Consider the following 13,431-nt stretch of genomic DNA (forward strand, 5'->3'; position numbering starts at 1 on the left):
ATCACCTCATTCCTTGCCCATAATGTGAAGGCTTTTTCAGGTACATGGACTCCTGATGATTCTGATCTCTCAGTAGGACAAGAAGTAAGTAAAAGCTTTTTTTCTTCTTTTTTTTGGCATCAGGTGAGACTAAGATGAAGAAGTCAGAGTTGCCTCCAGGGCAGGAAATGTCTAAAAGATCAGGGTCATCTGCTGGGACACCAGGAGGCCTCTATGGGGTGGATCCTGGGGCACCAGGAGCTGGAATTGCCTGTGCAGATGCTGTAGGGAAGCTGGAGGCACGACCCTCAGAGGAGGAAGGGAGCAGACTGGAAAGTGACTTCCTGGAAATAACCTGTGAGGATAAGAACAAATCCACGAAAGGTGGATGTGAAGACTATAAGGAACTTGGGACTCATCAGAATCTGCCTTCCAGTCCTGCAGAACAGCGGGTTCTGAAGTCACAGAAAGTCTATCAGTGTGATGAATGTGGCAGAGCTTTCAATCGGAGCTCACACCTCACTGGCCATCAGAGAATCCACACTGGAGAGAAGCCCTATGAGTGTAACGAGTGTGGCAAGACCTTCAGGCAGAGCTCTCAGCTCATAGTTCACCTCAGAACCCACACAGGGGAAAAGCCCTATGAATGCAGCAGGTGTGGGAAGACCTACAGGCACAGCTCCCATCTCATTCAACACCAGAGACACCATGATGGGGAGAAACCATATACATGTAAGGAATGTGGACAAGCCTTCACTCAGAGCTCCCAACTCATTGACCACCAGAGAACCCATACTGGGGAGAAACCGTATGAATGCAGTGACTGTGGGGAGACCTTCATTCACAGTAAAAGTCTTGTCCAACATCAGGTGCTTCCCACTGGGGAGAAACCCTACAAGTGTAAGGAGTGTGGGAAAGCTTTCTGTTCTAATAGAAATCTTATTGACCATCAGAGAATTCACACCGGGGAGAAGCCTTATGAGTGTTTTGAATGTGGCAAGGCCTTCAGTCGTAACAAATGTCTTACTCGACATCAAAGCCTCCACACTGGGGAAAAGCCTTACAAATGTAGGGAGTGTGGGAAAGCCTTCAATCAGAACTCTCAGCTTGCCGACCATGAGCGAATTCATACTGGAGAAAAACCTTTTGAATGCAATGAGTGTGGTAAGGCATTCAGCCTGAGTAAATGTCTTATTCGACACCAGAGACTTCACACAGGTGAAAAGCCCTATAAATGCAATGAGTGTGGAAAATCCTTCAATCAAAACTCACACCTCATCATACACCAGAGAATTCACACTGGCGAGAAACCTTATGAATGTACTGAGTGTGGGAAGGTCTTCAGTTACAGCTCCAGTCTGATGGTACATCAGAGAACTCATACTGGGGAGAAACCCTATAAATGCCATGATTGTGGGAAAGCCTTTAGTGACAGCTCACAACTGATTGTGCACCAGAGAGTTCACACTGGTGAGAAACCCTATGAATGCGGTGAGTGTGGGAAAGCCTTCAGTCAGCGTTCCACTTTTAACCACCACCAGCGAACTCACACTGGAGAGAAGCACTCAGGTCTGGCTCAGTCAGCTTCCTGAGTTGAGAGCAAGGCACTTGGAATTAAGCTTTCTTTGTAAGAAGGGTGTTTACTCTGTTCCCCTCCAGGAGCCACTAGTGAAAGTGGGCCGTCCTCTGAGTGCTGTGTGCTGGGTCATGAGGGTGGGGGAGTGGGGAACAGTGCATCCCCTGCCCACCATTGTGGACGGATGGACTATACATTTTATGCACTTGTAGGGTTTTATCCCTCCCTTCCGTCCGTCCTTCTCTCCCTCCCTCCCTCCCTCCCTCCCTTCTGTCCCACCCTAATTTCTCCCATTCTCTCTGTTACTGTCTTTTTCTTTCAACTGTGTAGAAATGTATCTCGTCTTAGTTATGCATCCCATCATCACACTGTGAAGGACAGAGATTGTGTCTCCCTTATTCTAGCCCACCTCCTCTATTTTATAAAGTCATTCTCCAAGACTGATTCATTCTTTACTCTCTCAGCTGTGGCCCTCCTTACCTACTTTTTAAACTTAGACCTAGTCTATACCCTCATCGCCAGTATTCCCTATTCAGAAAAACTTTTCTTTTTCCCATTTGGTAATCTGTCCCTCAGAACCTCCCATATCAATGTCATTTCTAGATCCTTCCAGATCCACCTCATCTGTGAAAGACTTTTTCTTCAGCCCCTTCTTTATTCATCTTACTCATTTGACTTCAGTGCTTCACATTAGCTGGTGCCACCATGAGCAACTGTTAAATTGCCTTCTAAATTATCCTCGACTTAATCCATATGTGTGTACATTCATACCAACCTATTGTAGGCTCTTTGAGGTTGGGTATGGTATCCATTTTTTCTAGCATATAGGTAATAATTTTCACATACTAGTGATAAATAAATTTTTTTAAAACTTTCCTCGAATTGAACCATCTTTGAATTGGATACATTCTACCTACCTGTCTCTCCCACCACACTAGAAGCCTTTACAGATGGAAGTAGCATCTCATAAGATATTATACACAAAGACCTCACTGATACCTTCTGTGTGTACCCCTGGGCATCTCAATACTGATCCTTCATTGTTGGTTTTTGATATATATTCTATAGAATGTAGGTAGTTTACTTCTATTCCTGTTTTTAGAAGAAACAATGTAGAATCATAGTTAAGTACATGAATTTTGTGCCTGGGCTCAATACTGAATCCATCAGTTTCTCAGGTGTGTGATCCTGGGCAAGTCTCTCGTGCAGCTTCCTTGTGTCCTCGTTCTTCCATGTATAAAATAAAGCCACCACTGTAGCTAGTGTTGCTCAGTGGATTGAGTGCTGGCCTATGAACCAAAAGGTTGTTGGTTCGATTCCCAGTCAGGGCACATGCCTGGGTTCTAGGCCAGGTCTCCAGGTGGGGGTGTGCAAGAGGCAATTAATCAATGTATCTTGTACATCAGTGTTTCTCTCCCTGTTTCTCTCCATCCCTTTTCCTCTCTAGAAATAAATAAAAATTTTTAAAATGTTTTTTAAAAAATGAAGCTACCTCATAAGCTAGTTCATAATAAGTGCTTGGTATATAGTAAACACTGTAGTTATTATTTTATTTATTTATTTTTTTAGATTTTTTAAAAAAGATTTTATTTATTTATCTTTAGAGGGGAAGGGGGGAAGGAGAGAGGGAGAGAAACATCAATGTGTGGTTGCCTTTTGTGCATCCCCTGCAGGGAACCGGCCTGCAACCCAGGCATGTGCCCTGACTGGGAATCAAACCGCGATCGTGTGGTTCGCAGGCCCACGCTCAATCCACTGAGCTACACCAGCCAGGGCTCTGTAGTTATTTTTATACTTAGTTTTTATTAGGGCGGCTATTAAATTCTGTCAAGTTTTAAAAGAAATCTATTGGTGTCATTTTATGGGTTATGTTAATTTATTATTTTGGTGATTTTTGACAGTTTTCCAAATTGTTGAAATTTCTTTGCACTTGGTATAAAATTTGTTTGTGGTGATTACTTTTACAGATTTTACTGGCTTTGCAAAATGTTTTGAAAGAGTTTCATGATGTGAGAATTACTCTTTGAAGGGTAAAAGTAACTGGCTCATATACATTCTTGGAGAGTAGGCAGTTGGGAGGGACAAATCTTTAGCCACACTTTGATTTCTTCAATGGTTGCGCTCTTTACATTTCTACCTCTTTGTTAATTTTGGTAATATAGATCTGGACATTATTTTCCTGGTCTGTCCGACAGTGGTACAAAGTGTCACCCGGTGTTCTGAAAGATTCTTCTCTCCTCATGTGTATGTAGTTAGAGCCCTGTTTTCATACGTAATGTTTTACATTTCAGTTTCCTTTTGGGGTTTTGTTTGGTTTGGTTTTTGGCATGACTGCCAAGTTTTATTTTGTTTCTCTTTGGAACTCCAGGGGTTTTTTCTTATTTTTTTGTATTTTTTTAGTCTTTCCTTTGCAGTTGTTCTTGAATATATTTTTCATGTGTCTTTTTACTTGCCACAAGTTGCAGAGCCTTTCATTTGTCCCAATGTCGTTTGTTTTTTCCCCATTGGTCAATTTGAGGCCTTTCCCACTTTGATGTTTGCCTCAAAATAGGGAAGTGGGTTTTCCTTGACTTCTTTTAGTATCCTCTTGAATGCCATTAAAATTATCTGTTTAGATCTGAAGGTACAAGGTGAGTATTTACATTACTAATATGCTCCTTCCAGAGTGAGGGAGCACCTCAAGGTTTTGCTGATCTGGTTGAAAATGTTCAACCCAGTACCAGCGTTTTGTATCTTGCTTTTGTTTCAGCTCCGCCTTCATAATGTGGGTCCAGTGGCACCTCCTTCCACGTCCTTGGTTGACTCCAGGTGGCTTTGCCATAAAAAGAACTGGATGTGGAAAAACCTGTCACAACTCAGGCCTTACTTTTCTTTAGCAACTCCAAGTTGGGAAAAGAACCTTTTTTTTTTTTTTAAAATCTTTACTGCACTTTTTTTTAGTCGCCTTGCATCCCTCTTCCCGCAAGGAACTAAAGTGTAAGAAAGCATTCAGTTATAGAAAACACAGTCCACCAGAGAGTTTACACTTATAAGAACATTTACTCATTGTGAGTGGGAATGCCTTAGTTATACTTAATTTATCATTTGACATCAGAAAATCCACATGAGTTACAGCCTTTTTGTTTTTGGAGCATAAGAAATCAGGCAGAGCTATTATTTTGCATCCATTTCTGAAAAAATATTTCTGAAGTAAGTGTGGAAATCTTTTAGTTACAGCACATAACTTCATTTCCATCTATGAATCTGCAATGCAGAAAAAGTATCAGTAAACAGTATGAACAAACTCCCAAATTATTTTTTTAAATCAGACAATTTATTCTCAAGACATGGGTATGACCAAACATGTTAAAGTGCTAGGACCTCACCCTCTTACCTCTTACACATACAGATAGTACGTAGCTAGCTGTACTCTGCATCCCAACCCTGGTCATTCAGCTTTTGAGTCCAGTAGGGAAGGTGAAGAGATTTGGGTGCTGACAAGTTCTTGAGTACTGTTGGGAGAGATTTCTGCCATGGTGTTGACCTCTTGGAGTGCTGCGAAGGATGCATTCATGAAAATCTCTTAAGTGTTAGGGACAAACTGAACACCCACAGGGTGGCTTTTTCTCTATATGACATTTCAAACAAATCCCCTACCCCTAACATGAGGACATTTTCTAGCGTGATGGGTCCTGGTAGGAGCACTTGACCAGCTGGATAAAGGGAAGGTGTGGTGATGTCAGGTGGCTCCAGGTACCTCATGGTGCAAGTGTTTGACCCAAAATAGGACAGTGTGGGCTTATTCCTCGCAGAACCACAGCACCCTTCCCACTATGCGTGCACAGGGCCGAGGGCCTCGCACTGTACCCAGGTGGGTGCCAAGTGGGGTGGGGGCAGATTTCCACTAAAGGTTTCATGAGCCCTTTACAGAAAACAGGAGAGAAATTACAGTGTCCCACCCCACCCCTACTTTCTGACCTATAGGTATTCCTCAAGTGACACTTGGTTAGGAATTGCCAGCTGACTGACAACGGTTTTTTTCTTACGCTTTAGATGGGCCAGTCCATAGATTTAAAAGTTTCTAGGAATGAATAGGTGGTGTTTTATGTTGATACATGATAGGCCTCTCCCCCAGTTCCCTTCCAGTTGCATTGTCCTGTACACGAATGAGGCACATGATAATCAGTTTCCGGCTTGGTGCCATGTGGATTGTGGACAGATGCACAGGGTCAGCAGTCACCCATGTCTGGGTCCTGGGAGAGTAATCGCAGGGTACTACATATTCCCCCATGACTGAGTGGCAACCATGGCTTCATGCTCAGGGCCACAGGGCATGTATTGTACATGTCCAGCCACTAGATTGTACACATTAATTCCATACTTCGACTCCCATTCGGGTAAGATCGAAAAGCACTATCTGCCCACATTGAGACTGTTGCTCTCCAGGGGATCAGGGGCCAGAACAATTGCAATTAAACCGCACCTGTGGCAACCCTGGTGTGTCATAGAGCACATCCTGCTGTCAGGAAGAGGCCACGAGTGGAACCTCTCCAAGTCAGTATCAGGCTGTTCTGGCAATGAGCAAAAATTGAGGACACTCAGGCTCCTGTTGGGAGCCAAACCATGGGTGCCCCTAGGATTTGAGATGTGTGTGGCCTACCAGCAGGGTCATTTATGGGGAAAGTGGTCTTGGCAGCTGCTACCAGGCTAACTATAAAGCCCCTGACAACTGTATTCTCCAGTCTAAGCTGAGCACATACTCTAGGTATGCATTGTCAACATCTGTTGTGAGGAGCCCTGGAACAATGTCATAGTTATTCTTTCAATGACTTCAAAAGAGAACCATTTGAGGAACTCTAGACCACTCACCTATTCTCGGGGCCTTCCTAAGACTGCCATCGAGAGTGGGTATGTGGGATACCTGAACTGTAGAATCAGGAACTTCTGGACAATCCCCTCAAATCTGCAAGAACAGGAGGTGTTGCACCTGTGGTCAGGGGCCTGTGATTTATCCAGCACAACATGCTTGTAGAGTGGCCAAGGTAAAGGAGTGTCTTACCTGCCATCCGCCTAACAAGTTATAAATTCCTGGCCTGCAATTGACCCCAGGGGCCAAGCCATCTCCTAACATGTCACCTGCTCTGCATCTCCAGGTTCTGGAACTCCCTTTTTCCTCTTGGGATAATCATGAGTTGGTCACCACCAAATCTGTTGTCCCTCAAGGAAGTCAGGTGTACTGGTCGTGAGGGGTACTGTAACAAATACTTCAGACTGGGGGCTTAACAGCAGTTTATTTTCTTACGTTTCTGGAGCTAAGAGTTCAAGGTGTCATCAGGGTTGATTTCTTCTGAGACCTTTCTCCTTGGCTTGTAAATGAGCATCATCTTCTCTCTTTACATGGCCTGTTTGTCTTCTGTGTTAGTCTGTGTTCGTAATTACCTCTTATGCAGATGCTAGTTGTATTAGATCAGGACCCACCCTGATGACCTCAGTCCTTATTACCTCCTTATTAAAGGCTCTATCTCTAGATAGAGTCACATTGTGAGGTCCTTGGGGTTAGGACTTCAACATAAGAATTGGTGGGGATCACAATTCATCCCATAATATCAGGGTTTTTTGTTTTAATATAAATTGAACTCGAGGACAAGTCCAGACTGACCTGCCAAGGAAGGGAGTTGGCCTTATTGGTAGGGGCATACACTTCCCCCAGGTTGAACACCATGGCCACTGCCTACTGGGTTGTATTCCAAGTGGCTCCTCAATTTGTGTTTAACTCCCAGTGGAAACCTGGACTTCTCAGCACTGTGGCAGGCACAGGAATGGTTCTCTGGTGTGAATTCTTAATTTTTTGTTGTCTTTAAAGCTTTTGTTGAAATATAATTCACATAGCATACAATTCAACCATGTCAAATGCCTGTAGTTCAGTGGGTTTGATGTATTTACATATGTGTGCAGCCATCAACACAATTTTAGAATATTTTCATCACCTCAAAGAGATCCCCTACCATTTCATCTCCCTCTCCTTTGTCCAGTCTTTTCCCCAAGCCTCAATGTTGTTTTGTTTTTACTATTTCTTATGGAGAATTTTAAGTGTACACACAATAGAAAAAAAAGAAAATTAAGGGTTCCATGTAATACAATAAGTTCTCACACAACCTGTGAAGCAAAGATTTAACTTGAATTAAATCAAGCCTGTAGTTCTACCTTCCAATTTACAGGAAATAGAGGGTGGTATGATGAGGAACCCATCAGACAGATTCAGTGATTTGTGATTTATATAATGGGAGATGTTATATGAGACTTTACCTAGACTCATCAAAAGCCAATGAAATGAAGACTTTTTCTTAACTATTCTAGATTTAAAAATACTCTTTAGATATAAAACCACCAAGTACAGTGAGTGGCCACCCACAGTCTAGGTAAAGTCTCACATAACATCTGCCATCATATAAGTCACAAATCACACAAATGTAATCTGTAGTTTCAAGCCGTGTGGCAGTCGATAAACGGGACTGTAGTCAGAAGGCCAGTTCAAGTCTCAGATTGTCCACTACTAGCTGTGCAACCATAAGCAAATCATTTCACATACTTTTATTTTTCTGACCTAGAAAATAAGGACAATTTTATGTCATAAAATTACTGAGGCTTAAACCAGTCAATGCCAATGAAAGCCCTTTTTAGCCTGTAAAGCAATAATCATTGCAGCAATAAGTTCCACTCACGTTTAGACTTTTGAAGTATCTTTTCATTTTTTCTTCTAGCCTGAGAGACATAGCCTCAGACTGTGAGTTCCCAAAGGGAATCGCTGTGTTCCCATCATTAGGGCCAACAGTGTAGGACCCGACTAACCAGATGCTGAACTGACCCAAATATGAGTTCGAGTTTCTTCGGCTGGCAGCGGTCATGATAAATATTGAAACTGATGAATATTTAGACAATTGTGAACACACAAAATACCCTGATTCTGAGCAGTGCGTCATTCGGTACTGAATGAATAGATTTTTGTCAGAAAAAAAATACACTTGTGGATAAAGACAAGTCGGATAAGGGACCCTGGTATTTGTATTTTTAATGTGTCCCAATTATTTACTCTTAAGGTTTGAGGATGTCTGGGGCTAGAATACTAATGAGTTGTCATTAATCCCTGCAACCAGATGTGGAGTTAGCGGCTTGGATCAGAATTAATGACCCCTCCCCCAAACAAGAGCAAGTTAATTATAACTGTCCAAATGTACATGAACATTCCTCTTAAGCGTTTCCTGATGTAGTGGTGATAGTGTTGTGCCCCTGAGTTCTACTTCCAGCATCAACTGGGGGTGTGAACTTGTGTAGATCTTATAATTTCTCTGAATCTCTATCTCTCAGTTTCCTCTAAAAAATGTGGCAGAGTGACTGTGCTACCTTCATGAACTGATGGGTAAGAAAGCCCTAAGTATCTGTTACATATTTGTTGATTGATGAGCTTCAAATTTCAATCCTCAAGTGACTTCTTTATCTACTGTCATTCCATAGATTATCCTGACTGCCCTATGTTGACATAGTGACACCTCCTAAGTTTACACCTCTAGCTGTGATTTCTTCACTGAACTCCTAACTCCTATTACAACTGTTTGACCTTTCCTCTTGGATGTCTAATTGGCATCTCACTTAGCACATCCAAAACAGAACTATTGATCCCTCTTTCTAAACTCATTCTTTCAGTCTACTCTCTTTCCTAAAGACAAATCTTGTTCTAGTTGCTCTGATCAATAACCATGCAGTCACCCTTAACCAACATCAAGTTCATTAGCAAATCATGCTGGCCATACCTTAAAAGTACACGCAGAACCATTCTGCATCACCTGCACTCTGTCATTTCTAAGCTCATCTAAGCCACTATCATTTCTTATCTGAAATACTGCAGTAGCCTCTTAATTTTTTCTACTTCCACTCTTGCCAATTTTTAGATTGCTTCTCAACAGAGCAGCCAGAGAAAATATTTTAAATGTTATCCCGTGGGGTAAAACTTTCATGCAAGGTTTATGGCAGAATGACTAAGGACTGAGAGCAAGAAATTAACAATTTATAGGAACAGATCTCTTGACTCCTTTCATATCTGATGGCTAATAAATCTTTGAACATGTAGCAGGAAAAAAAAGGTAAGATCATGTCAGTCCTCTGCCACAAACCCTTTATTTGGGAAACACCCAAAAGCTGTATGGTCCGAAATGTGGGTCTTCTCTGGCTCCTGATTTAAGGCCTTTACTTCCTAATGTTCCCACCTTCCAGAACGCTTTTCCCCCAGGTGCCTCCACGCCTCAGTCGCTCATTTCCTGTCATCTGTGAAACAGTCCCACCGCCATCCCTCTCTTTCTCCCCTTTCTACCACGTCCTACTATTTATTCATTATTGTCTCCCCTGACTTGAAGGAGAGCTTCGTGGATCAGCGAGTTCATTTTCTTCCCTGCTGGATCCGCAGAGCCTGGAAAAGTGACATGTGGGCACCCAAAAGTTACTTTTATATGCTGCTGATCCTAGCTTTGAGACTGAAAGGCGCGGGATCTGTATAAGGAAAGATGGCTTTTCCGTTCAGCAGCCAGAGTTGGCGGTGTGACAGTCGGGAATCTCAGTGCTCAGCCGTGCAGGCACGCTGGCCGCGGCTAGCCCACCTGCTCATCTCTGAGGCTCCACCCCTTCCAGGACCCTCCATATATTGGCTAAACACTCTGAGCCCTTTCGTCATCCCAGCCAATGGTAGGGCAAACTTGGGCCAGGGGGTGGGACCAGAATGCCGGCTTACCAGCCTGGCTAGCAAAGGGGCTAAAGGACTCCCACCTCCCGGGTACAGAGATGCAGAAACCTCCCGATGCCTAGAAGGGCCAGAGGGTTGGGATGTGAGTTAGTGGGTGTCGATGACGTAATTCCTTCTGCGCTTTGTTCCAAGATGTGGGTCAGGCTCTTTCGGTGAGGGGTATGTGGCAGGCTGGCGTGGGGGTCTGGGCGGGGTGTCTGGGAATGGGTGGGGGTCACAGGCCGGGAGCCAGCCCTGCTCCGCCGCTGCCCACTGCGGAGGCGGGGTGCAGCAGCTCAAGGCGGCGTTATTGGTCTCCCCCTACTTTGTTTGGCCCTGCCCTTTTGTTGTGGGCTTCGTATCCCAATAGGCGAGGCTGCCCGACCGGGCTGATGGTGGTGACAGAACTGTGTCGTCCCCGCCCCTAGCCAGAGGGCCGCCCTGGTAATAGCGGTGGAAGTCCAGCCCAGGCCCTCAAAGGACCCTACAACACTTAAATGTTTTATTTAAGTCACCCGTCCAATCCTGGCTGAGTTCCAGTGAGGAGACGGACCCAGCGAAGAAGGCAGTCTTGTCCAAGGTTACTCATTCATTCATTCGTTCGTTCGTTCGTTCAACAAATACTGATCACCTACTTAGGCAGTGTTGGGTCCTGGGTTTTAATGTGTATGAGGCAGAGCTGCGTTCTGGTGGGGGAGAAACGGAACAAGCCTGGAGGTTTAGAAGCAGTGTCTGGGAATCTGGAGCCCGAAAGACAAAATATGTGGAGTCCTAGTGGTGCTAAGACGTGGGTAGCTATTTTTAAAAGTTCTCCTGACATACTTTTAAAGTCTTACTTTTCCTGTCTCTCTAAAGACACTTGATTCAGCAAAGAGTCACCCTCTCTCATCTCCCTTCTGCAAACTTTTGTTGGAAGGCTCAAGTGCAGAGAACTTCTCAGTTGGAGTGCACTTTGCAGGTAGAGGAGCATGTGGAGACTTTTAGATATTGCCAGAAGAGGTGACAGGGAGTGACTCTGATGCGAGGGAATGAATATTTCCCTCGGACACAGGAGGCTTCTCTCTCACTAGTCATGCGCCCTTGGGCAAGTCATTCAACCTCTGGGAGCTTCATTTCCTCATTTTTTAAATATCAGTAGAAATGATCATCCTTACGGTTCCCAGTTCAACAGAAAGGGGAGTTACCCAGGGAGGGGACACTGCCCTGAGTGTTCACTTGGAGTGCACAGTCTCTGTTTACAGTGATTCCAGACCCCATCAGGGACTTCCTCACCAAACCCAAGGAAGAGACCAGGCAAGATCTGAGCTGGGCAGATCCTGTGGAGGGAGGCTGCTGTGCACAGGAGGGAGTGAGCGACTCCCTTCCCTCCTGGGCAGGGGACACCTATCCTGTGAAATCAGTTACTCTATGAACAGGAGTCCTGTTTGCTAGAGAATATGGGGAGCAGGGCTGAAAGGGAGCATCTCTGGATGGCTGTTTATCTAGAAGAGAGAGAGGGGCGGGATGGAGTGGGGCTGCTGTGGACCTTGAGTAGAGTTTTGGAATGAGAGGAAGGGTGATGTGCAGAACTCAAATCTGTCAGCAGACTTGGACTTGGGTCCCAGCTCCCCTCTAAGTTCTAGTTTCCCCATCTCTACATTTTGATAGGACTAGTGGCCAGGGAGATCCTGCCAGCTCTGACATTCTGACAATCTCCGAGTGGTTGGATAGGTCAGTCTCTTAGGGAATTTAGCCCCTTCAGTAGCCCCATTGAGACAGAATTGCCAAGAAAGCAAATACACTGTCATGGGGTTCAAACAATGTGAAGCACAAAAGGGATGAACCAGGTGGAGGAAGGATGGTGGTGGGGGGGGTATGTTTGGAGGATGCACAGCTCCCTGCTCCTACACCCAGACAGAATTAGATAGAATTCTGTGCTTGTTTGATCTCACATTCCAAGTCACACGGCACACATGGAGCCCTCTTTGTGCCAGGCACTTGGTGGGATCCACATAGGAATATTGAAAAGTGGCACAGACACACAAGGAGTTCTAGAATAAGGCAACTCTGGTTTTCATTACAGGCTTGTTACAGGGGGTTCTGAGGTGCAGACATCTTTATGTGGTCAGACCCCGCAGTCTGCTGTCAGTGTCAGCCTTGGTTTTATGCTTAAGGCTCAGGCCTTTCCCTGAGAGCCAGTGGTCCCCTGACATTTCTTTCCTTCCTTTCATTTCCTTCCTTTCAGTTTTTACATTTATCATCTGTCTCTCTGGAATTTATTGTTAAGTCTTATCTTTTATTCTTCACTCCATTGCAGTGAATCAGTAGCCAAGAACCATGTGACCACTGCTCAGAGGGACCTGAACAGGAGGGTGATCCTGGCAAATTAAAGGAATACAACCTCCATAGGTAAGTGTGTGTGTGTGGGTGCATGTGTGCGTCTCAGTAGCACTCAGCCCATTGTGGGTTCTTTATAGCCTGAAATGAATGGTGGTCCTGAGATCAGAACACGTACCCATCAGTCTCAGGGAGTTGTGGCTCTGCCAGGGTTGTTTACGTTTATGTCTAGAGTTCCACATCAGACGCGTAGGGAGGTAGAAGGGGTAAAAGGGCAGGTAAATGGTGATGGAAGAAGACTTAGGGTGGTGAACACACAATACGGTATACAGATGATGTATTATATTGTTGTACGCCTAAAACCTACATAATTTTATTAACCAATGTCACCCCAATAAATTCAGTACAACTTTTTAAACCCTGTAGGGAAATTCCTGTTCATTCCTGACATAAGTTTCGTGATCAGCCCCTCTTGGTTTTGTTGTCCCCTACTCTCACCCTTTTGCCACCTTCAGAAACATTATCATCATGCCATGCACAGAGGCGTTATCACAGTTTCCCCTGCTGTGCTTCAACTCAGTCCGTCAGGGTGACAGCTTGGGGCAAAGCTGACAGACTGAACCAGCACACAGAGCTGGACCCAGCAACGGACCAGCACCTGCAGAGCAGGCTACAATGTGATCAGCCTCCAATATTACAAGAACTGTGTTACCCCTTATTCAGACAGAGCCTAAGAACAGTGTAGACAGGGGCCTGCTACCCCGACCAGAACAAAAAAGGAAATCTTAGGCATACCCTGAGGCATAACCCC

At 44.5% G+C, this 13,431-nt stretch overlaps 1 protein-coding gene across 6 annotated transcripts in view; it reads left to right on the forward strand.

Annotated features, from left to right (window-relative positions):
• ZKSCAN7 (zinc finger with KRAB and SCAN domains 7) overlaps positions 1-13,431 on the forward strand; it is a 29,030-nt gene that overhangs the window by 9,993 nt on the left and 5,606 nt on the right. For 4 of the 6 annotated variants that reach the window (XM_037148308.2, XM_037148310.2, XM_053669329.1 and 1 more), the window contains one exon: positions 124-2,430. In XM_037148308.2, the coding sequence (XP_037004203.2) occupies positions 124-1,571 (1,448 nt within the window). In that variant the 3' untranslated portion in view covers positions 1,572-2,430. Of the gene's footprint in view, positions 1-123; positions 2,431-12,600; positions 12,687-13,431 lie in introns of those variants that run through there. The other 2 variants (XM_037148312.2, XM_053669330.1) reach the window with 2 other exon arrangements.

This window comes from Artibeus jamaicensis, unplaced genomic scaffold (assembly GCF_021234435.1).
Source record: "Artibeus jamaicensis isolate MK-2021 breed Jamaican fruit bat unplaced genomic scaffold, CSHL_Jam_final contig_519, whole genome shotgun sequence".
Lineage (NCBI taxonomy): Eukaryota > Metazoa > Chordata > Mammalia > Chiroptera > Phyllostomidae > Artibeus > Artibeus jamaicensis.